A 22,220-nucleotide genomic window follows, 5' to 3' on the forward strand; every position below is an offset into this window, starting at 1 on the left:
GCAGATCCGATCCCGGATTGAATCGGCAGGGACCAATTCGACCCCCTAATTCCGAGTTTAAAATCCTTGCACATTGGTATAGAACAACCACAAGCAAAAAGCCAGAGCTTTGGCATCCAAGTCTCAAAGTGTCAACATGCATATCTTGAACGCACAAGAAAACATCTTATTCGCTAATCACATATTAGGGTGACTTGTTCTGACAATGAGAACAACAACAAAGTCCTTAAGAAAAAAAAATAGCATTTTCAAGTTGAAAGTTGAAACATGGAATTGCTACATTCAATAAATATGATCAAAGAGGAGAACCCCATCCACCACCACCTGGGGTTAAAATCTGAAGAATCTCCCCCGCCTGCACCTCAATTGTGTTCTTACCTCCGAGGTAAACTTGCCTTTTATCTTTTGTAATCAGGTAGTTAACCCCACGAGCCCCATCTTTGCCACCCTTCAACCCTCTTGGTGCATGAACACGCCTTTCTGAAAGCACACTGACCGTCACAGGACGCCGGAACTCAATCTCCCTCACAAGTCCATCTCCCCCTCTATGAAGGCCAGCACCTCCACTGTTCTCTCGTAGCCCAAATTTATGCAATAAAACAGGGTATCTCTGCTCGAAGATCTCTGGATCTGTCATACGTGTGTTGGTCATATGGCACTGGACACCACTGGTCCCATCCCAAGTAGGTCCTGCCCCACTCCCACCTCCAATCGTTTCATAATAACCAAAACTATTATCCCCGAAAGTGAGGTTATTCATACAACCCTGAGAACATGCACAGGCCTGAAAGGCAGTAAGTACTACATCAGTAACTCTCTGAGAAGTAAGAACATTACCTCCCACTACAGCAGCTTTATCACTTGGAGAAAGGAAAGAACCCTTGGGAATGTAGATTTTAACTGGAGCCAGACAACCTTGATTCAGAGGAATATCAACATCAACCAAACAGCGGAGACAGTATATGACAGCTGCAGCTGTAACTGCTTCTGGTGCATTCCAATTCCCATACACTTCTGGGCTGGTCCCATTGAAATCAAACAAAGCTTCACCCTTCTCGGTATTGATAGTTAGCTTTAGGCATATAACAGATCCGTCATCCATATAATCTTCTTCTTCAATGGTGACAGAATTTCTCTCTCCAAAGTCAGCCGAGGGACCAGCTACTCTAGCAGAGACTGATTTTAGCATTTCTCTTACAGCTTCTTCCGCATTAGTCTGTACATGGGTCATGTAAGCCTGAACTGTTTCCAAACCATACTGCTCAATAAGCTCTTTAATGAGAGATATTCCTCTCTGGTTTGCAGCCACTTGTGCTCGAAGATCAGACAAATTATCTTGAAGCCTGCGTGTTCCTGGGATCTTATGGTCTGATTCATCATCAGAACAGGGGAACTGAAGTAGTTTGACAATTCCTTCTTCTTGAAAGATTCCCTTTTCTACGAGCTTGAATGCTTTTATAGCAGCTCCCTCTTCCCATATGGACTTTGAAAACGGCGGCATACTCCCAGGTGTTATACCACCAATGTCTGCATGATGCCCTCTACTAGCCACAAAAAATACCAGTTTCCTGTTATCAAATACAGGGGTGATAACAGTAATATCGGGAAGGTGGCTACCTCCTGCACTAGGATGATTCGCCACCAAAACATCTCCTTCATTCAAATTGTCACCCCAGAACTTGAACTGCCACCGGATAGTGCTAGACATGGCACCTAAGTGGACAGGGACGTGAGGGGCATTAGCAACCAGTCCACCATCAGGACCAAACAGAGCACAAGAGAAATCAAGCCTCTCCTTGATATTTGTTGAGATGGACGTTCTCTGCAGGGTACGCCCCATCTGTTCAGCAATGCCCATAAACCTGTTGTTGAAAATCGAAAGCTGCACCACATCTGCTACCTTTTCTGTGATTTTTGCTGTCGATGACACTGAATGGATCTCAATTTTGATGTTGCCATATCTGGTAATAATCGCTTTACACTCAGGTTCTACAATAACAGTGCTATTACCGTTCATGATGATTGCTGGGCCAGGCAGGACATGCCCGTAACCCAAATTCTCAAGCTTGAATAATGGGGTCTCATGCCACCCATTTCCAAAATAGACCTTATGGCGACTTTCAGTCCCAGGTGTACCAGAAACAAGTTCTAGGTGTAGAGGTTTCAAGATATTAGTGACTCCGATGCCGCGAACTCTAAGATCACTGATCAGGATATTCCGGTTCTGCAGTTTAAAACCATACTCTTTCTGAAACAACTTAACAAATTCAACTGCATAATCGCTTTCCAAGCCATCTTCAGTCTTTGATCTCTTCACCATGATGGCTGTATCTGTACCCTCGTATCTCAAGTTGAGATACGTCTCTGTCGTAATGTTTCTGTCGCCAAAGCCTTGGTCTTTCAGCTTTTGCTTTACTTGCTCCATCAGAATGGATTCTCTACGCGAGGCCTCCAGCACAGATTCAGGACCATAAACAGCAGAGTAAGGCTCTTGTGACTCCTCAACAACATCGGCCAACCCCATCCCGTAAGCACTCAAGATCCCACAGAACCTGTGGATCAAGACTTCATTCATGCCCAGGGACCTTGCAATAGCACATGCATGTTGTGGCCCAGCACCTCCAAAGCAAGCAAGAGCATGGTTCCTTGTCTCATGGCCCTTCATCTCTGTTAACTGCCTTATCGGCCGACACATTGTTTCATTGGCTACATTTACAAATCCAAGGGCAATCTCTTCCACTGTCATGTCCTTGGCCGATGGATCCTGGCTTTTTCTGTAGGAATTGATCCTCTTCGCAAGCTTCTCGAATTCATTTCTGGTAGCTTTAACATCCAATGGCTGATCCTCGTTGGGCCCAAAGATTGAGGGGAAGTAATCAGGAATAACGGTTCCTAGAATCAAATTAGCATCTGTAACTGCCAATTCTCCACCTTTCCTGTAACAAACAGGACCTGGGTGTGCCCCAACTGATTCAGGTCCTACCCTGAAAGCTCCGAACTGGAACTTCAGCTTTGACCCACCACCAGCAGCAACAGTGTTTATGTCAAGCTGAGGAGCTTGAATTATGGCCCCTGCAATCTGGGTCTCCAGCACTTGCTCGTAGCTACCTGCGTAACGGCTCACATCCGTGGATGTGCCACCCATATCAAATCCGATGAGTGGCTTCATCGTCTCAAGCCCGAAAAGAGTTTGTGAATAACCTACTACCCCACCAGCAGGTCCCGACAGGACAGCTTTGTGACCAGAAAATCTACTTTCTGGGGCAAGTCCTCCATCCGACTGCATAAACAGAACATTCACCTTCCCCAGCCCTTCATCGAATCTTGATATGAACCCAGATAAGTATTCTTTGATGACGGGAGTGAGGTAGGCATCCACACTAGCTGTAAATCCCCTTGGCACTGCACGTACCATGGGAGACAATGCCGAAGACAGAGATACATGTTTGAAGCCCAGGCTAAGAGCTAATCGCTCCACCAAGATTTCGTGTTGAGGGTACGTGTAAGAGTGCATTAACACGACAGCTAAACAGCTTATCCCCTTATCCAGTAAAGCTTTCAGTGAAGGCCTCAGAGCTTCTTCATTGAGCGGCTTCACGACCCGGATTAGCTCGCCCGAAATCCCCTTAATCAAAGAATCTGGACCATGCTCTTCGTTGTCGAGAACAAGCTCGATTCTTTCATCGACATCTACGACCTCCTCGTAAAGATTGGAAGGCTTGGTGACGGTGAGGTCAAAGATGTGAGGACGAGCTTGGTTACCAATCTGAAGGAGATCCCTGAAACCGCGAGTCACGCACAGAGCAATCCTCTCCCCTTTCCTCTCCAAAAGAGCGTTGGTGGCGACGGTGGTACCCATCCGAATCCAATCAATCTTATCGGTTGGGATCTTGGAAGACCTAGGAATCTTCTCCCCCGTATATTCTTCGAGAATTCTCCGTATCCCTTCGATCGGAGCATCGTCGTAGTTGGCGGGGTCGACAGATAAAAGCTTCATCACTCGGCAATCCGATCGACCAGGACTTTCTGCATAAACGTCTGTAAATGTGCCGCCTCGATCGATACAAAACCGGAACTTCTCCTCATTAAGACTCCCCATTTCTTCTCTGTTCTTACTAAGCAACTGATCAGCTTATGCTTTTACGAGTAAGTAACCAACCTATATTAAAAAAAATGAAAGAGAAGATTTGAGTCGAACAAAAAAATTCAAAATCAGGCAAAGAATCCAGCCGATGAACAGAAATGAGAATTCACAGGGGAAAGAAAGAGCGAAAGAACCAATTCGAGTGCCTGAAATGCTTACCTTGATTGAGGAATAGACGTCTCAACGTTGAATTTATAGCGTTAGAGTAGATGATTTAGTTGAGTGAACTTCGCCCGATTCCTTCGCGAATTTCAACTCGAACTTCTCGATTCTTGACATGCAGGATTGAAGATAGTATAGAGATGATGAAGCGAAATGGTGGGGTGGGGGAATCTGTTTGAGTCATAAGGACGACTTTTTCGATTATTATCGGAACTCTGCTAAGAAAGTTCAAGTAAGTCAATCTTATCAGTGAAACTGAAATAATTGAAAACAATCACAGCCGTGCGATTAGATGACTGGTTCACTTGAACGGATGGTGACGCAATTATTCTCGAATTGAAGTTCCACATGATTCATGCCATCACTCGCAGTCGCAGGGATTTATATGGGATAGGGATAAGTATTACCATTTCTGGCAACCGCTTAAACCCCGCCAACGGTCTTGTTTCCGTTTCTAGAGCTAGGGTTTTAAGCAATCTGGGTCCTCTACTGTCGAGCTGCCCGGTAGAACCGTGCTGTCCAGACACGATGTTGTGCGCAATGTCCGCCTTACCTCTTCTCAAACCCCTTGTCCCGAGTGGGGGTAAGGCGGTCTTTGCGCGTAGCATCGTGCCTGGGCAACACGGTCCTACTGGGCAGCTCGACAGTAGAGGATCAGGATCCGGTTTTAAGCTTTCAAGCTTGACTAAACAAACAAATTCGGAATGGTCGTCATGGTTAGAATGCTGAGGCGGTTCCTATGTTACAATATATATATTACTGTAGTTATTTAAGGAAGTTATGAAGTTGTAAGTAAAGAGTGGGAGATTCGGAGAAATGTAACTACTTCTGCAGTTTTAGACTTCCATGTCCAAATCAGACGCCCTTGTTTCGTCCGTAAAACATTAGTTGTTAGCGAAACCAATAATCCCACTTAAAAAGCCTTATCTATACTCTAATATTTGGGAGGATCATGTCCTAATCTTCCATTTTTACTTGATAATCACTTGAATTTCAGAAAACATCTTCTAACAGTTGTTAGTTGACAAGTTATGAAGTAGGGTCTCGATTTTAGAACAAATAACTTATTAAGATCTTATTTTTCTCAATGCAACGAATTACCTGAACTTTACTCACTCCAACTCAACTATCTGATGGATCGATAAAAGTTTGATAACTCCAATCGAGCAATTAATTCCAACTCAATTTAAGGTGGTGAATAAATTCCAATGAATGTTTTATTGCCCTTGTAGTATGTTATGCAGTTTTTTTTTCAATAAGGTTAATAATGTCATTTTTTAAGTGCACTCGAAAAATATGTATGACAATGACACTTCAAACGAAAAAGAACTTTAGTTGGGTGGGTGAGAAAAATTAACAGGTTTGAACTAATTTTAAGTAGGATCTATTCAGTACGTTTTGGAGCAGCAAAAACATCTTTTTTTTTTTTATCGGCCGCTCTTGTTCTAATATCAATATTTGGACTAGTCTAACTTGCGAGAGCATACAATTAAACCGGAGCTGCCAAACACAATTCCGCTTCCGAATTGATCCTGTAGAGCAAAAATTAACAGAATCACTCCAACTGAGTGCAACCAAACGCAACCTAACTTGACATTGAGGAAAGATGATCCTGCCTTCATTTCCCTCCTCCCCTCCCCCCCCCTCCCCCCTCTCCCCTCTAAGTCTCAAATTTGGGCTCCCCAAGCTGCAGAACTCTAAGATCCGATTGTTTTGCTAGATTTACCATCTCCTTGCAATTAAATTTAGAAGATTGGTTTTTAGGAGATCAATGTGTTCTTTGCCGATAGCACTCAAAAGTTTTTGTAAAAAAAAATACACTTGAATTAGATCCTAATCCTTTTACATGTTTTGCGACAATTGTAGTTTTAATGTCCTTGAAAAAACTACGCAATCTTCAAAAATTTTTGAGGTACATTGTAAATTCAAAGAGAAAAACCAATGAAAATGATAAAGAACTACTTACGAAGGGAAAATTGTCACTCCATGACCGAATCCAAATAAGTTTTAGGGTCTCTTTAGTACGATTCATATTTGTATTTATTTGATTAATTTCTATTTTTGCGGGTGTTTGGTATGATTTATAGTGTTTATTTCTATTTATTACAAATTAAAAAAAAATAAAAAAAAATGGCATATGGCTCAAACCACAAATCATTTATTCTAATTTATACGTTTTTCGAAAATTTCAAACTCTCAAACCTCTCTCTCTCGCTTGCCCTCATGAAAGAAAGGTTTCCTATCCATCTATGGTTTTTTTTTTTTGGTAAAGCCAATCTGTGTTTTTTAGTGATTGGTCCTATACAGAAACTTTTATATTTTATGGTATAGATTCTGAAACCAGGAAGTGCACACAGCAAATCATTCCCTTTAATCTTATTCACCATCTTAAGTGCAATCTCCACAGGGTTCAAGTTCCTGCAGCCACAATGTTTATCCTTCTACCAAAATTGTCATCCTCCAATGAAAACTTGGTTCTCAATGTAGATGAACCTTGCTGCATGCCTAATTGCTTTGACATAAGCTTCATGGATACTGCTGGCAGATGCATGTTCAATTGATCAAAAAACCTGAACCTTCCAATCCCCTTCAGAGTCCACATTCTTAAAAGAAGACTGAGCATCATGTCAAGGCTCTTCGAGGCCTCATTTGAGAAGACTAGCACCGGCAATTTTATCTGATAAAAGTCTGGGGCAGGGGATTCAGTGTTTAGAGTTTGAAACAAGGAGTGCTCTTCGGTATCTTAGCAGCCATCATATAGAACCACCCCCCTCTTGACCGATAAAACTCGCAATATATATACTGCTTAAAGTAGTATGAATTTCACACTGCAATCATCACCAGTAGTTGTGATAAAATGTGCTTACTGCTTAGTGTTAGCTACGCCATTGAAATCTGGTCAATATTCCCTGGAAATCACCATGGATAGTACTCTGTACTCTCCCCAGTTTGCTTCACATTCTGCTACTCACTGAAGCCCACCTCATTTTTCAAGCTGGTTTTGTTGAAGTTGGTCAATGGCTGTACTTTATAATGGGGACAACAGTAATATCTCCTAATATTAGATCCTTTTTTATATCTTCCAGCCACCATAGGTTCTATTCAAAGACCATCGGCACATTATTGATGAGTCATGACTGGGAGTTTGAGCCTAAAGTCCAGCTAGTTTGGTTAAAATAAGCTCTTAACTCTTAACAAAAAACAGAACAAGAAACTCCCAGTTAGAGCTAAACATTAGCTTTGCATTTTGTGTAAGCATTGTTGGTGTCTATTGTTGAAGGTGGAGATAGTTCCCATGAGATTGGATTGGAAAGGAGGAAGTCTTACCTAGTGAAACAGAATGAGCTTCATTTTCCAGAATCTGCTCTTGAATATGTGAGTGGGGCTATCATGTCCCTTGGAGGAAGTGAACGCTTGTTGAAGACAGGAGCGATTGGGCAGACTCTTGATGAGGGAAAAGCCATAAATCTCTCTCTCAGAGCTTTGGCGGATGTAATTGCAGCCCTCAAAAGGAAGCTTCGTCACATCCCTTTCAGGCAAGTACTCCTCCCAAACTCTAGGGAGAGACCCCCAAACATGGTTTCATTTCTTTCCTTGCAATCAAGGAATCTTCTAATTTAACATGGTACATGTATCTTTTGTTGCAGAAATAGCAAGCTAACACAAATTCTCAAAGATTCCCTTGGCGATGGTTCAAAGGTACTGATACTTGTGCATATAAGCCCAGGCGAGGAAGATGTAGCTGAAACAACCTGTTCCTTAAACTTTGCAAAGAGGGTGAGAGCAATAGTGTCCAACAGAGAAATTCCAGAGGTATTCCAAGTTCAGAACAATTTTAGTTATGTATGTCTCTTGGAGTTTTTAATCAGCACTGCCTTTGTTCGAGAATTGAAGAAGCAGCAGGAAAAGAGGATGTCTGAGCTCTATGAAGAAATGAGAGAAGCTGAAGAAGAATGCCAGAAATTAACGAACAAATTACAGAAAGCTGAGTTTCTGTTGCATGAAAATAAGAAGCTTTTCTCAACTGCATATCGGGTTCTTGAACATCCAGATGAGATGCCAGTAAACCACATAGAAGATCTTAAAGAAGTCATAGCAACTCCTCAAACAGCTGATAGAGCAGTTCGAAAAAACATGTCTTGTTCTTTGCCTCGTTTCATGACTTCTACTGTTGCAAGTCGCCAAAGGCAGTGCTGCCGATGGAGACATTAATGGAAGGACGAATGGAGAAATTAATGGAAGGGCGAGAATTCCCAGATTAAGGGCTAGAAGTTCAATCCAGTTTACATGGTCCCAGTCCCTAAGTTATTCAGATGCTCATTTCAAAGTAAGCTTACGAAATTCAAATAAGAAGTCCGGAGTTAAGATCCAACAATTTAACAAACAACTCAATGAAATCTTTCACAAAACACAATTGTCTTATTATTATTATTATTTTTGTGTGTTGGGGGGTGTAGGGGGGGGGGAGGAGGTGTTTGATTCAATCATCTCAGTGTCTGTTGCTGGGTTGATGGGTAGACCATCTAGTTTATTGGTCTCAAAACATTGATATAGACAATTGTGATATTACGAAAACTTAAAAACAGTGATCTAGAGTTTTGTGAAGTATTCAGCAATGATGCATGTAGCCATGAAATTTAAAAAAGAAAAAAAATCCACCAGAGAGAGAAAAGATAACTATAAAAGATAGTCTTCCCTGTTGTATCTACATTTTTAAAGTGTTTGAACAAAAAGACTGAAGTCAGGGAGTTGTAATATATTCAAAACCATACAAAAAATAAGGGCACCAATATCAACAATACCCAAGTACAGTCATCAGATATGTACAGATTATGTACAAGAAACGAACGGATACCATAGGATATACTTGGCCTTCATTGCCTCGTCAATTTGTTTTCCCATTCCCAATTAGTTTGTTGCTAACGTTCCTCCAATATCAACATCAACACTAGAGAATAAGGTTCCACAAATGAGATACTTTACAAGTTAAGGTAAATAAAGGACAGTAATACTCACTCTTACCACATTAGAAAAATATATGAAAACAACACATAATAAAGACCAGTGGTTAGACATCAAATTTGTTTAAAGAAGTGAAAATATCATCGATTGTCTAATATGACAACAAGATTCACTTTCGGTATTTGTACTTCATCTCTGTTAATAAGCATGGTAGATCATCACATCCATACCCACCAGACATTAACTCAAACATACTATACTCAAGCAGATAGATGTAGCCAACAACATGAAGCATATAGGAGATTTATGCTATTTTAGTTTAAGAACAGACTCTGTTAAGAAAACCATTTCCAAAAACAGTGATAATAAGCTTCCACTACAAAGGAGTACAGGACATCACACAAAATTCAAAATAAGTCTACTCTAAACTACTTTAGCTTTGGCTTCCCAAAGTCTTGTCCTGCAGTGCAATCTAATTAGGGCAAAATCTTCATTTGCCCATAAGCGGTAATAAGCCTTCCTACCTTTCTCTGCCACACAATACCAATTCAGCATATAATGATGTAAAAATTTCATTATTTTCAACAAGCAGTTCTTATAAGTGCAACTTCTCCCTCTAATATGTCGTCTAACAAGGGTAATAAGCATAATTTCCAAAAACCCTTTCAATGGCCTAATTAAAACGAAAAGAATGTATGCGAAAAGCATGGATCACCACCTCACTCTTATCCAAGTAACTTAACTTTGATTCACATGGAAAGATCTTAATTAATTACATGGTAGTCGTGATGAGGGGGAAGAAACTGTGGTACTTTTTGAGTGGTTCATTATTTGCAAATTAGTGGCTTCTTGTTATGGCCTTATGTTGTGTGTCTGGTCTGACCTGACCTGATGGATTGGCCCATTTGGAGGAGTATTTATATGTTTTCATGTCTTGTTGTGTAAGCAAGTGAAACAAGTGAGATTTGAGGATTTTCGAGCTAGGGTTTCTGGGTGAGAGTTCTTGTGCCTTTTTGAGTGTTCTTAAGATATCCATTTGTATATTTTTCCATTTACATATTGAATCATCTTCAGCTTCGCCCGTGGACGTAGCACATCTTATTGGTGTGTGAACCACATTACATCTGTGTGTCATCTCTGTTTCATTTGTTTGTGTTTCGTGGTGTTTGTTTTAACACCTTGGGCTAGTACCATAATACTTATCTAACTCTTCCTAGTAATTTGAACTAAATTAACATTTTTTTTTGGCTTCTTTGTCTATGCTTTCTTGTGATTGGAGCTTTAGTTTGCTTCTTTTTCAAGCTTAACAGCTTTTTTGTATTTCTCTAACTATTCACTTGGTTTACTTTTGTTAATCCCATTAGGCCTTTCTCTGTAATTAGAATCTTTGTTTTCTTGTTCTTCCTCCACTCACTCCCTGACTCTCTGTATGTACATTAAGTCCAAAGCCTGACATACTGAATCTGGTAGTGTAGAAGAGTTCACTTCCTTACAGTTCTGCCAAGAGCATAACTCCATCTTGGCTATGGAGGCTCCAAATATAGGCTAATGCCTTTTCTAACACCATGAAGAAACTTTCTCTGTGTTACCAATTGAACAATGACTTACACCATTTCCAAATTAATCATAGTAATTTTCTGAAAATATTTATTATATCATTCCAGGAAAGACATCCTCATTGTAACTGTTGTGATCATTTATGCTAGGATCTCAAACGTTTCTAAACCCTTCCCCAATCTCTCATCCAAAAGATCACTTACAATGAAAAAGAAAGAAAGGAAGGAAGAACATGCCTTCCCTCTTTTGGTTATGTTTAGTACTTACATTATAAAGAGTGCGTTTTCTACTCTCCCCCTTCTTGAGACAAATTTCACATCCTCTGTTCCTTATGTGCACTACTTCCTTACTGGATGATTTGTATTCTCCTCCTGTCCCATTTCCTTGGAGAATTTCCTGAAAAGTCTGTTGAATGAGGATCTGCTGTAAATAATGGGCGCATGATTAATCCATCAAAGACCATAACTTTTTTTTTTTAATATCAATTTCAAGTAATTTATTAGATACTGGAATCAATGCCGTTTACTGCTTAATATCGAATTCAGATGGATCTATTATAAGTTTTCCAGTGTTACATAACATGAATCAATATTATTTGATCAAGGATTTTCTCCTTGTTTCATAAAATTGATTGATACTATTCAGCATCAAATCTGTACTTGTACCCAATAAAATTTTCTCCTTTCTATTGTTATTTTGTTTTTTCATATTTTAGCCAAACAGAAGAACCAGAAGCATATCTTTTAAAGTAGCAGCACATGTATGCCACAACCATACTTATAACTTCATCTGTTCTTCATCTAAAATATTTTCATGCTTTCATGGGGTATGGGTTGGTCTTCTCTTACATCAGTTTAAATATGCCATGCAAGAAAATAACCAAAAATATTAGTATCGATATAGGATATATACTTTGCATTGGGGTGATATAGATATCCTTAGAATCTGATTCTCTCAACAATTATGCTTACAGCTCATTTACAGGCAGGTTTTGCTGACAGTGAGTAATGAACAAACAAATGGAGCAAAATGTGAAGCAAAGTTGTAAGAGATTTTTTTTTATTTTTTTTTTAGTGCATTAAGATTTCCTGCATATCTGTGTACGAGCTTAGGTTAGTTCATTGATTTCTCCAGATGATATTGTTCACATAACCCCAGGAGGGCACTGTGTTATTACAACCTCTAGAGTCTAGAGCCTCTCTTACCTTTATCACTACTAGCAGTCTCACTTGTTTCCTTTGCTGTCTTGGATAAGCAAGAAACAGGATAATGTTATCATGTCCAACAATCAACCAAAAGATCCATCTTAAGGCATTATACCTATCCTCTCCTACTTTATTCTATGATAATGCAAATGCAGAACAGATGAGTGTTTGATTGTGTTTGCAAGTGAGAACGTCACAAAGATGGTTGGAAACCAAGAGAATTTCCTCAAGTGTAAGACTCCTTTTGAAGCTGGGAGATGTCGTCCAACTAAATGAAATTATCAGTTTACCTGGAAGCAACTAAATTCAAATATTATAATTGTTCTCAATTTTTCAATGTGAATTCTGAGATTGGGAGTGTGAGGATTGCCCCTATCAGTGCTGCTGGGAGACAGAGAACCAACTTTGTGCAAGGAACAATCTTTCACCCCACCCTCCCTACTGATGGAGTTACAGGCAAACGTGAAGACTAATCACAATGTGTATCACATGCTCTTCACGTACTGGAACACAATGACAGGTCATAAAATAGAATAGTGAATCTAAAAGAATGACTATATTATCAACTAGAAGGTGACACCTGGTTTTTAATTGAAGTGGAACAAATTCTATATCTAGGTACACAAAAGAGGAGGAAACAATGGTAAATAAAATGATAGTATCTTATTACCTTTGCGTCTCTCCCCGTTCTGATTATTTGTGTCTGGTTGTTCAATTCCATCTTTGGCATTGAGTGGAACAAGACTCCCAATGCATATCTTTGCTTCATCCTTATATAGATCACCACGAATCCTAAGCTTCCTCACCCTTCCTCTACGGGGATCATACATGAACAACTCCCCTGAAGCCTTCGCGAGTACAATTTCACCATTCTTTGAATAACATATAGGACTGACAGACATAAAAGACCTCAACCGCGATGGTTGTTTGATTGAGAACTGCTTCTCCCAAGAGTCTCTTATTCCATAATCCTTCATAATCCAAACTTCAACACAGACCCTTTCGAAGTTACAGACCATGCAGAGTTTCCCTCCAAGAACCCCAACAGTCATGTGAAACTTACTGTCCACGAACTCAGGCAGTGGCACCTCTCCAAACTCCTCATTTTTTAAGTCAAAGGAAACTATTATACTGGGTGGGGTAAAAGGTCCCTTCACGCGATCTGCAATCCAATGAAGAGCAGAATTTGCAAGAACCCCAGGTAGTCTTGTGGTGAGGCAGCAGTCCATGTCCCCAATCCTTTTCCATGAGTTGGTGATTAACGAATAGACCTTCCCCTCGGAATGCCAAGTGTAGCCATCATCAAAAGAAGCCTGCGCAAACATTACCAGCTTGTAATCGCCAGTGGTGGGTTCATAACCGAATCCGTAACCAATGAAACGGCTGAAGCCGAATTTTACTCGGAATTTGTAGGGAACGTGAACCTCTATAGGCGTAAAGAGCAGCTTCTGATGCCTTCTTGTGGAAGGATTCCAGAGGATTATGTCATCCTCAAAGTCTTTGGATATGGATATACAGAGTAACCCATTGCAAGAACCCAATACTGTGATATCCTGTAGAGCCTTGAGCGGAAGATGGAGTTTTTTCGCCACTTCTTGTTCGCAGACATTTAATTCAACAGAGTAGAGATCAACAAGGCCTGTTAAAAGGAGACTGGGATTGCTACTACTTGCAAGGGATTGGTTGATGTGTATTTTGACGAAAAAAGGATCGCTTATAAGAGCACACCAGGCTTTGCAAACACACCTGAACCTTAGGAGAGACTTCACTGGAAGCCTTGAAAGTATATCCTCCATGACGACCTGAGGTAGATTCTTGGTCTGTATTCTCTCTACTTTCCTTTTTTTTGCCTTCTTCTTATCGTTCACCATGGCTAAGAACTACGTTTCTTCCTTCGGAGAGAAGAAGAAATGTGCTGAGATAGTACACAAGAGCCACACAGACACACAGGAGTCCACAGAAATGAACGCAGGGCGTAAGAAGGTGGGTGAGTCCTTTTAGACGCTTATACTGACAGTTATAAATGAGGCGTTTAAAGTCTCAAACACCTGTCAAATTTTTTTTCTACGACTCCTTTAAGTTGATTCTTATAGTAGAAGTTTCCTTTATTATGTTGTGTTTGGATGCCAAAAAAATAAAAAACATCTAGAACTCTATTAGCAAAAACGTGTTTACCGTTTTAAAAGCGTTTCTTGTATTTTACCGTTTTAAACATGTTTTGCCCTATGTTTCTCAAACATATACAAAAAAAGGGTAAACGACAAACGGCAAACGGTAAGCATTTCCGTTTTAGAACAAGTTCCTATTTTTAAAAACTTTAAACTTGTTGAACAATGACTTACTTGACCGACCATATCTCTCTCTTGAACTTCGATCGACTTGATTCTTTCACCGACGTAAATGTGACTCGAATGGCTACATTTTTCATGATATCATCTTCAACTCAAGGTCAATGCATGAACATCGAATTTAGAAACATGTAATTCAAATAAAAATTTCTTAATTTATATGAGAATAGTGCCATTTTCTGAAATATAAACGTTTAAAACCCGTACCGTCCATTTTCCGTTTTTTCATTCTTTTTTTATTTTTTTTATTTGATCGTCTATTTATAATTTTTTACTGTTTAAAACCCGTATCGTAAGACCCCGTTTTTTGTTTTTGTCAATCCCCTTTTTTCTAATTATGATCTAAAATAGTAAAGAAAAGAATCTAGAAGGATTTTTACTAAATAATAGAAACATTTTTAGGACCTAGTTTCTCTTCTCACATGGTGAATTGAGAAGCTCTTCACCTACCCTATCTACTGGGCCTTTGAGTGGAGGGAAAAGTTATTTCGGACCATGAACTGATGAACAATAGGGGTTGGGAGTTAATGATGAATCGAGTACATTCACAGTTTCACATCATCTTTGGTGAAAAGATTCTTAACGGAAAACTTAATCGAACATTTTACTGAGACATAACTGTTTCTTCATCTTGTTGCATGGAGTCTTGACAGAATGCGACCTTATTGTCCAGAGCATTGGATTTAGGTATCGGTATCTGTATTGGCTGATGATACATATCGGTATCAACGGTGATCAATACATAGACAACACTAATATGTATCCGGCCGATACTATCAGAGGAACGAACCTAAAGAATATAATTCTTAGCCAGGGCAGCCCAGCCATGTCCGAACTTGCTAGACCTGGATCAATAATTGAATGGGCTGAGCCAAGTCATGGGCTTGGTACGTGATGGGCTAGTATACTGCTTCAGTCCCTCTTTGGACCTCCTTCAATTTGTACAATTGCTCCATTAAGATTTTTTTATAAATGAAAGCAATATCTGCTCGTCATGAGGCATACATTAGAAGATTTTTCTTTTTTTTTGGTTTTTAGGTAAGAGGCATACATTAGAAGATGACTTGGCACTAATGTAGATATTCTCTTTATCCTTTCTTAATGATATTTTTATTTCTTTTATAAAAAAAAAAAAAGGGAAAATTTTCATACACGACCATGTAAGTATGCACGGTTGTGTCCCCTCTCACAAAGAGTTGGAAAAATCATAAACCCTCACCCATTAATTAATGCCTTGAAACTCCTACCCTCTCACATACACCCAAAAAAAAAATGACTTGACACTATACTGATATTTCTACCAATTATCACATCACAGGCATTCCATGACCTGCAACACCCTTCTTGTTTTCCATACCTTAATTCAATGGCATTAGAAACGCAAGAGTTGTGTACGAAGTTTAAAAATGTGGAATCGGCCGACCCAATCCCACATTGCTATTGATCCGAATCAGTTCTTTGACCGATTTCTGCATTTGAATCGGCTCAGTTACTTGAAGTTATGTACTACTTTTTATTTTTAAACAATCTTCAAGGTTGCAGCTTCTAATGCAAGTACCTCTTCTTTCCAGCTACAATCATATCCCCTTCAACTGCCTCATTCTTCTTCATCTCCTATCTTTCAACAAAAGGATGGGAACATCCTGAGGTCCAGATCAAACTTCTTGAAGCCATTTTCTAAGGTGGGGCTGATTTCCAGCCTAAAAGGAATTTGCCCAAATGCCAAAATAAAACTTCAAAAATTCAGTCAAAAAGTAGCACTTTTCTAAACAGAAATGAAAGGCCAAAAATACAAGGGAATTTGCAAATACATGAGAGGATGTGTGAATAAATCTAAGTAAAACCCTACCATGTAAACAAACTATATCGTTTCTTAGATATACATTCAATCAAAAATAAGGCGTACCCAATGCACGTGGCTCCCGCCACTGTAGGGTCTGGGGAGGGTCATAATGTACAAAGCCTTACCCCTGCTTTCGCAGAGAGACTGTTTCCAAACTTGAACCCATAACCACTTGGTCACAGAGCAACCTTATCATTGCACAAGGCTCAGTCAAAAATACTACAAATTTTTCCTAGAAAAGAAGAGGGGAGGCAAAGAGAAGGGGGGGGGGGGGGAGGGTGGTAGAGCATTGAAGGATGACCCTCTCATTGTTATAAAGCTATAGATAGCTCTAGAAGATGAACTAAAGTTGTTCTTTTTTTTCTTCCAACCCCTCCTCCCCCCCCCCCTCCTCTCTTTTAACAGTGTCGTCTAATCATGACGATGGATCTTCATTTCAATTTGAGAAAGACAAAAAGAAAAACCAAGAGAGAACCAATAAAAAACTAAAATAAATCATCATATGACTGACAGCAAAATCACCTTAATTGATGAGCCAACAATACATAACTGGAGATACATTCATCCCCAAACCATTTCCACCAAAGTAAGCAAATATAAAGTAAAAACTATTACAGGTCAACTAGACCCCTCTTTCACCCCAAACCATTTCCTTTCATCAAAGTAAGCAAATACAAAGTAAAAACTATTACAGGTCAACTAGACCCCTCTTTCACCCCAAACCATTTCCTTTCATCAAAGTAAGCAAATACAAAGTAAAAACTATTACAGGTCAACTAGACCCCTCTTTCACATCAAATTTACATCATAAACTATGCCAACAAGCTCTATTCCTAGGTCACTGCAAATCAAAACAGGTAATCGTTTAGTGCAATGCAAGCAACTTCACGGAAAAGCCTGAAGCTTATACGATGATTGCCAGTTGAGTAACTAGACCTGAAACATCTACACCAGCTGCATATGGTTTAATTTTAAAGCTGGCTAGCAGAGACTACTCTAACATTCATGAACCTTGCTTTTTACGCAAGTTCATCCCTACTGAGAGTATCAAGAACAAATAGTAAAACACAAACTGAACAAGAAGGTATGGAACGAAGACAAATTTCCCTAAAATACATCTGGGTGAAAATGCTCTGGAATAGAGCTACTCTCTTGTGCCCTCTGCAGATGAAGCTTCAATGTGTAATTATTCAGCTGCAAGAAAACAACAAATTTTCTAATCAATTCCTCTCATCAAATATGTTCTAAACTTACTTTTATGTTGAAGAGGAACTTTGTCTAGAATCCAAGTTAATGGACTTGGCACCAATATTAGGATGGTCCGGTGCCCTGTTAGATATTGTAATCTAAGCTACAAGAACTCCATACTACATGGTTTACACTTTACACACACTACAACCGTGTAGAATCCTATATAAGATCATATCAATCAATGGTTCAATAATATAACTAAAATACGTGCATATAAATATTATACATAATAGTATAGATACTATTAATGGAGAAGTTGATTGTAGAAATGATCATAAAATATATATATATATATATAGATCCTAACCCAGGCTACGAAAAAGTTGGATTAGGCCCCAAAGTTGCAACCCCCCAACTCCTACAAGCTTTACAATCCCAGCCATCTCTTCGTATTCTGTCAGTGCCTTATCCTCTTTATTCACTTCTTGTTTCCACGACTGCTGCCAGGTGAATGGAGTTCTGAAAGGCCAGCTACTGTTCACATCAGGAGCTTAGGTGGAATTCCAGAACACTATCATCTCACTTCACCCGCTGCTACTGGGCCAAAAACTGACAGGATATTTGGGAAGGGGGGAGAGAGAGGGACAGGTGAAAAAGTCACAAATAATCAATAGGGATAACTGGTACTTCTGAGAGTGCAGGGCTGAATGGACAGACAGAAGGCATGTGGTCAACCCACACACAGTAAGACATAACAAGATAAGGTTGATCAGGTTTTCTCTAATCAAGGTTGGACACAAATATTTAGCACTATTGTAATGATAAGAAAACTAAACTACTGCATAATAGAATTAAAGAAACTTAGTATACCATAAAAGAAGACAGAACTATGCTTATAATAGCTTTAAAGATACTGTCAAAAGGCGTACCAAGTGCACGAGGCTCCTGCCATTGCAGGGTTTAGGGAGGGTCATAATGTACGCAGCATTACTCCTGTTTAGCGGAGAGGCTGCTTCCAGACTCGAACCCACAACCAATAGGTCACAATGGAGCAACCTTACCGTTGCACCAAGGCCTGCCTTGGCTTTAAAGATACCATAGCATCCCATAAAAGAAAAGAAAAAACTAGGGGCACAAGGAATCAACATAAATTTAATCAACTACCTCCAAAGTTTGTAACTGTTCTTGGTACTGGCTAAGCACATGCTTCAACTGCTGCACTTCCCTCGCCTTATCCTCTTGCTCCAAATTACGTTCATGCTGGATGGCAACTGCTCTCTTTAGTATTTGATTGTCCCTTAACAGGCTGTGCAGATGCTCTCTAAGAGAAGTGAGCTCCTGCTGTTCCATGAAAAGGACAACAACAAAGAAAATAGACACATTTGTGAGAGCAGAACCAATATACAACTTACTATTGCAGTACGGCAAAGACATGGAGAATCAATAAAGTTTGTACCTCCTCTGAGGCCCTTGCATGAGCAACAACATTCCTTTCGAAAGCCTCCAAGATTCTAGTGGCACGACTCCTGGCATCATCAAGATCCGCAGCATTCATCATTTCTTGCACAAAAACATCCACCCAGGCAGACCCATCTTTGGGGTTTATAGATTCAGAAGTTGAAGTTTTGCTATGTAATTCTTCAACATTCTGCTCAGATGTCTGACAACTTTCACCGCCTGGCACATCAATACCAAAAATCAGCATGTAAAGCGGTCTAAAATAAAATACTAGCTTTTATCACTTATAACAACTTTATAATGTAAAACATAGAAAATTAAATAAAATAAAAACAAGAAACTATTCTCTTACCTGAAGCATCGGGTCCATTAGCAACCAACATAGAATCAAGGCTCTGCGGAACATTTTCCCCAGAGACATTGCTGAGGCAAAGTGCATTCAGGCTCTCAATGGCATCATCAATCTTTTGATTTTTTGCATTTAGAACAGTTTCCACCAACTAAACAGTCACCCAAACAAAAACAAAAAAGAGTAAGAAGTTCAATTCAATTTTCAAAATATGCACTCTCTAGTCCTTATGGTCATAACTTAAAAACCAGAAAAGGACACCTTTTTTTTATCACAATTTGGGCTGGCTCTTTAATCCACTAGTCGCTTAAGGGAAGAATTTGTATTATATCCAACGAGTTTAAATCTCTACAGTCTTTAATACTTATCCACATCTAACACACAGGAACATTCTCAAGGTCTCATTTTTCAAACTCCATAAAACAGTAGTGTCATTGATTTCTGGATTGACACAAGTATTGAGGCCTACAATCCCCCGATACACTCTATGATTCACAAGCATGGGCATGCAATGAAGTGTCCCATCTACCAAAGTAATAATGACACAAAACATTATAACATAGTTAACATTTCTGAACGATGGATTCAAATTTTCAAACATGGCACATAGTCTATGACATAAAGGCAAAACCACCTTTTCCCTCTTAAAGATAGAACTCAGAATTTTCCTCCGATATCCCTGCCAGAAAATCTGAGAACCATGCGTAAGAGATATCATTGACTGAAAGTTCAATTGAAACACTCGCTTATCAAATAACTTTCACACTTTCCCTAAGTATGTTGCTGCATCAAATTGATGCCTCTTAAAAGGTCTAGAAGCAGTCATGGGATCGCAAATTCAAGGGTGGATTTATAACCTCAACATAAGGATCCTTCACACCATTCAAAGATAAGCATCACAAATATAGATAGGTAGAATTAATCACGAGGTCTTCCACCATTTGATGGATTAATACATCATTAGATGTTTCCATTTATACATTTTTGATGCGGTTCAGGAAGATAAATGAAAAAGGCACAGTTTAGCTTAAATAAGCTAAAATAATAAAAAAATTATGATTCTCCTTCCACACAGAATAGATTATCCAAAGCTAGGAAAAACTGTTATTAACTCACTCCCTACATAAACTAGAACGTAAATATCTCTGCTGTTAGAGAGTATACACAGACTGAATCACATCAACATAATAATAATGCAAATGAATGCTTCATGCTCCAAGGCATATATACTAATTTAATGAAAATAAAACACAAATGTATTAGAGCTGTATACATTAAAGGATATGGTGATAAATGTTTAATGAAGAGAAAACCCACGGGAAAGCTAAAATGAAAACGCGAAACAGAGTTTCTTCGAATTGAATAAGATGGGGATAAAATAAAAAAGCAGAAATTTCAATTTTTCTCAGACATAGAATTCAGCAAATTTAGGATAAAAGAAAATCAGATTCAGGGAACGTACCTCCCGATCCATGGCAGGGAACATTCGCAGTAAGATGGAGACCTTATCTTCAGATCCTAACCCGAAATCAGAAGAGCGGATCGGAGAACCAAAAGTCGAACACCTAGCTCTCTTAGCTGATGAAGACGGCGTAGAAGATCCGAAGATTTCTTCGAACCCCAGCCGCTTACCGCAAACACCAGCAGACATCGCCACCAAACCCTAGTACCCGGAAAAACCCTAGGGTTTTGATCGGAACGTAAACGAAAACGATTAAAATGATAAATTTCAGAGATTTGTAGGGTTTCTGAACCTCTTCTTCTTCCAGAAACCCTGAATCAGTAAAGCTCAAATGAATTGTAAAACCGATTTATCGGTCTTCGATTCAGCAATTCGTACAATAATCTCTCCTAATAATTTCTTACTTCTTCTGGTTTATATTTCCTTTTCAACAAATAATTTAAGAATATTTACCAAAACCATGAACTCCGTTGCTGTTGTCCCAAGCTTGGCATTCGCAGGGGATGAGAGGAAATTTTGCAGTCATGGAGAGGAGAAAGAGGAGATTCTGTTCCTTCCTTCCATTTAAAACTTTTTCTCCGAAATAAAAAAATGTTGCCGTGCAGCTGTGTTTTTTTTAAATTCGATAGAGTATCTCGCGAGCTACCCAAACTAAAATGGTCCTATGGACTGGACTCTTCTGGTATTTTGATAAGAAATGTATAGAGATCATGTGGCGTTAGTATGGTATTCCCATTTCTCCATCGAAGCTAACGAACGGTGTGGATAGTTTTACATTTTTGATATGGTGGGTAGAGACGTAGAGTTTCAAGGAATCGGAGCTTTTAATGGACCCCTAGCATGAGACAAGAGCAAAGAAGTCAGATGCTGTATTCTCATGGATAAAAGTGAAAAGATAGAAATGTGATCGCAGTGGGATTCGAACCCACGACCTTTAGATTCGGAGTCTAACGCGATATCCACTCCGCTATGCGATCCCCGCTTTATGCGGAAACCCTTCAAGCTCGTGTACATATTACCTCTAATAACTAATACTATTGAAGGTAGTAATCACAGTTGATTAGAATATTTAAAAAGTAATCTCTATTATCCAATAATTGATATTTATATCATGGAAAAGGTTTTCTTCACAAGTTCACATGAAATGACCCATCCGGAGGAGGGTACGCTAGCATTTTTGTGCTTATCTCTTTCCTTTTCACATGAAATGACCCTGCGAGAACGAGTATATCCTAACGTGCATTTCTGTGTTTATCTCTTTCCTCTTCACATGATATGACCCTCCCATGTCTGATATCATTTCATTGGAACTCTACTATGCCGTTTGTTCAAAGAACCCTCTCCTTTGTATCATTGTAATTATTATAATTATTTTTGTTTTTTTACCTGTTTATGATTTTAAGTATCATTTTCATGAATGCAAATTTCTTCCTTTTTTTGAATTATTATTATTATTATCTTAAACATATTTTGTTTTTTCCCATGTTTTGCTTCATGGACTCCTTTGCATGGAAAATATTGTTTTGCAAGCTAGTTGCA

The 22,220-nt window shown here is 39.2% G+C and overlaps 4 protein-coding genes and 1 non-coding gene across 8 annotated transcripts; 1 reads left to right on the forward strand and 4 right to left on the reverse strand.

The window, feature by feature from the left end:
• Positions 1 to 141: 141 nt before the first annotated feature.
• On the reverse strand, positions 142 to 4,366 carry LOC122667113 (5-oxoprolinase-like). The gene is made up of 2 exons (XM_043863316.1): positions 4,304 to 4,366; positions 142 to 4,159 (listed from the first exon to the last, which is right to left on the reverse strand). Exon 2 carries the CDS (start codon positions 4,097 to 4,099, stop codon positions 296 to 298), a length of 3,804 nt encoding a protein of 1,267 aa, XP_043719251.1. The 5' UTR covers positions 4,100 to 4,159; positions 4,304 to 4,366; the 3' UTR covers positions 142 to 295.
• Positions 4,367 to 7,323: 2,957 nt separating this feature from the next.
• Positions 7,324 to 8,551, forward strand: LOC122661048 (kinesin-like protein KIN-14U). Its single transcript, XM_043856389.1, has 3 exons — positions 7,324 to 7,351; positions 7,587 to 7,842; positions 7,954 to 8,551. The coding sequence occupies exons 1-3, from the start codon at positions 7,324 to 7,326 to the stop codon at positions 8,516 to 8,518; spliced, it is 849 nt and encodes a 282-aa protein (XP_043712324.1). The 3' UTR covers positions 8,519 to 8,551.
• A 1,036-nt stretch (positions 8,552 to 9,587) lies between these two features.
• Positions 9,588 to 13,901, reverse strand: LOC122661138 (F-box protein CPR1-like). Its single transcript, XM_043856498.1, has 3 exons — positions 12,701 to 13,901; positions 9,701 to 9,798; positions 9,588 to 9,644 (listed from the first exon to the last, which is right to left on the reverse strand). The coding sequence occupies exons 1-3, from the start codon at positions 13,899 to 13,901 to the stop codon at positions 9,588 to 9,590; spliced, it is 1,356 nt and encodes a 451-aa protein (XP_043712433.1).
• A 3,036-nt stretch (positions 13,902 to 16,937) lies between these two features.
• Positions 16,938 to 21,248, reverse strand: LOC122663919. Of its 4 annotated transcripts, none has more exons than XM_043859605.1 (6): positions 21,135 to 21,248; positions 20,682 to 20,889; positions 19,223 to 19,370; positions 18,869 to 19,089; positions 18,577 to 18,753; positions 16,938 to 17,415 (listed from the first exon to the last, which is right to left on the reverse strand). In XM_043859605.1, the coding sequence occupies exons 2-6, from the start codon at positions 20,868 to 20,870 to the stop codon at positions 17,329 to 17,331; spliced, it is 822 nt and encodes a 273-aa protein (XP_043715540.1). In that variant the 5' UTR covers positions 20,871 to 20,889; positions 21,135 to 21,248; the 3' UTR covers positions 16,938 to 17,328. The 4 variants fall into 4 exon arrangements, with proteins under 4 accessions (XP_043715540.1, XP_043715534.1, XP_043715548.1 ...); XM_043859599.1 differs by having other exon boundaries at positions 20,682 to 20,900; XM_043859613.1 differs by having other exon boundaries at positions 18,577 to 18,750; positions 20,682 to 21,237.
• A 337-nt stretch (positions 21,249 to 21,585) lies between these two features.
• Positions 21,586 to 21,658, reverse strand: TRNAR-CCG. The gene has a single exon. It is a non-coding gene; the product is annotated as a tRNA-Arg (tRNA).
• Between the last annotated feature and the right edge of the window lie 562 nt (positions 21,659 to 22,220).

Source organism: Telopea speciosissima, chromosome 1 (assembly GCF_018873765.1).
Source record: "Telopea speciosissima isolate NSW1024214 ecotype Mountain lineage chromosome 1, Tspe_v1, whole genome shotgun sequence".
NCBI classification, from domain to species: Eukaryota; Viridiplantae; Streptophyta; class Magnoliopsida; order Proteales; family Proteaceae; genus Telopea; species Telopea speciosissima.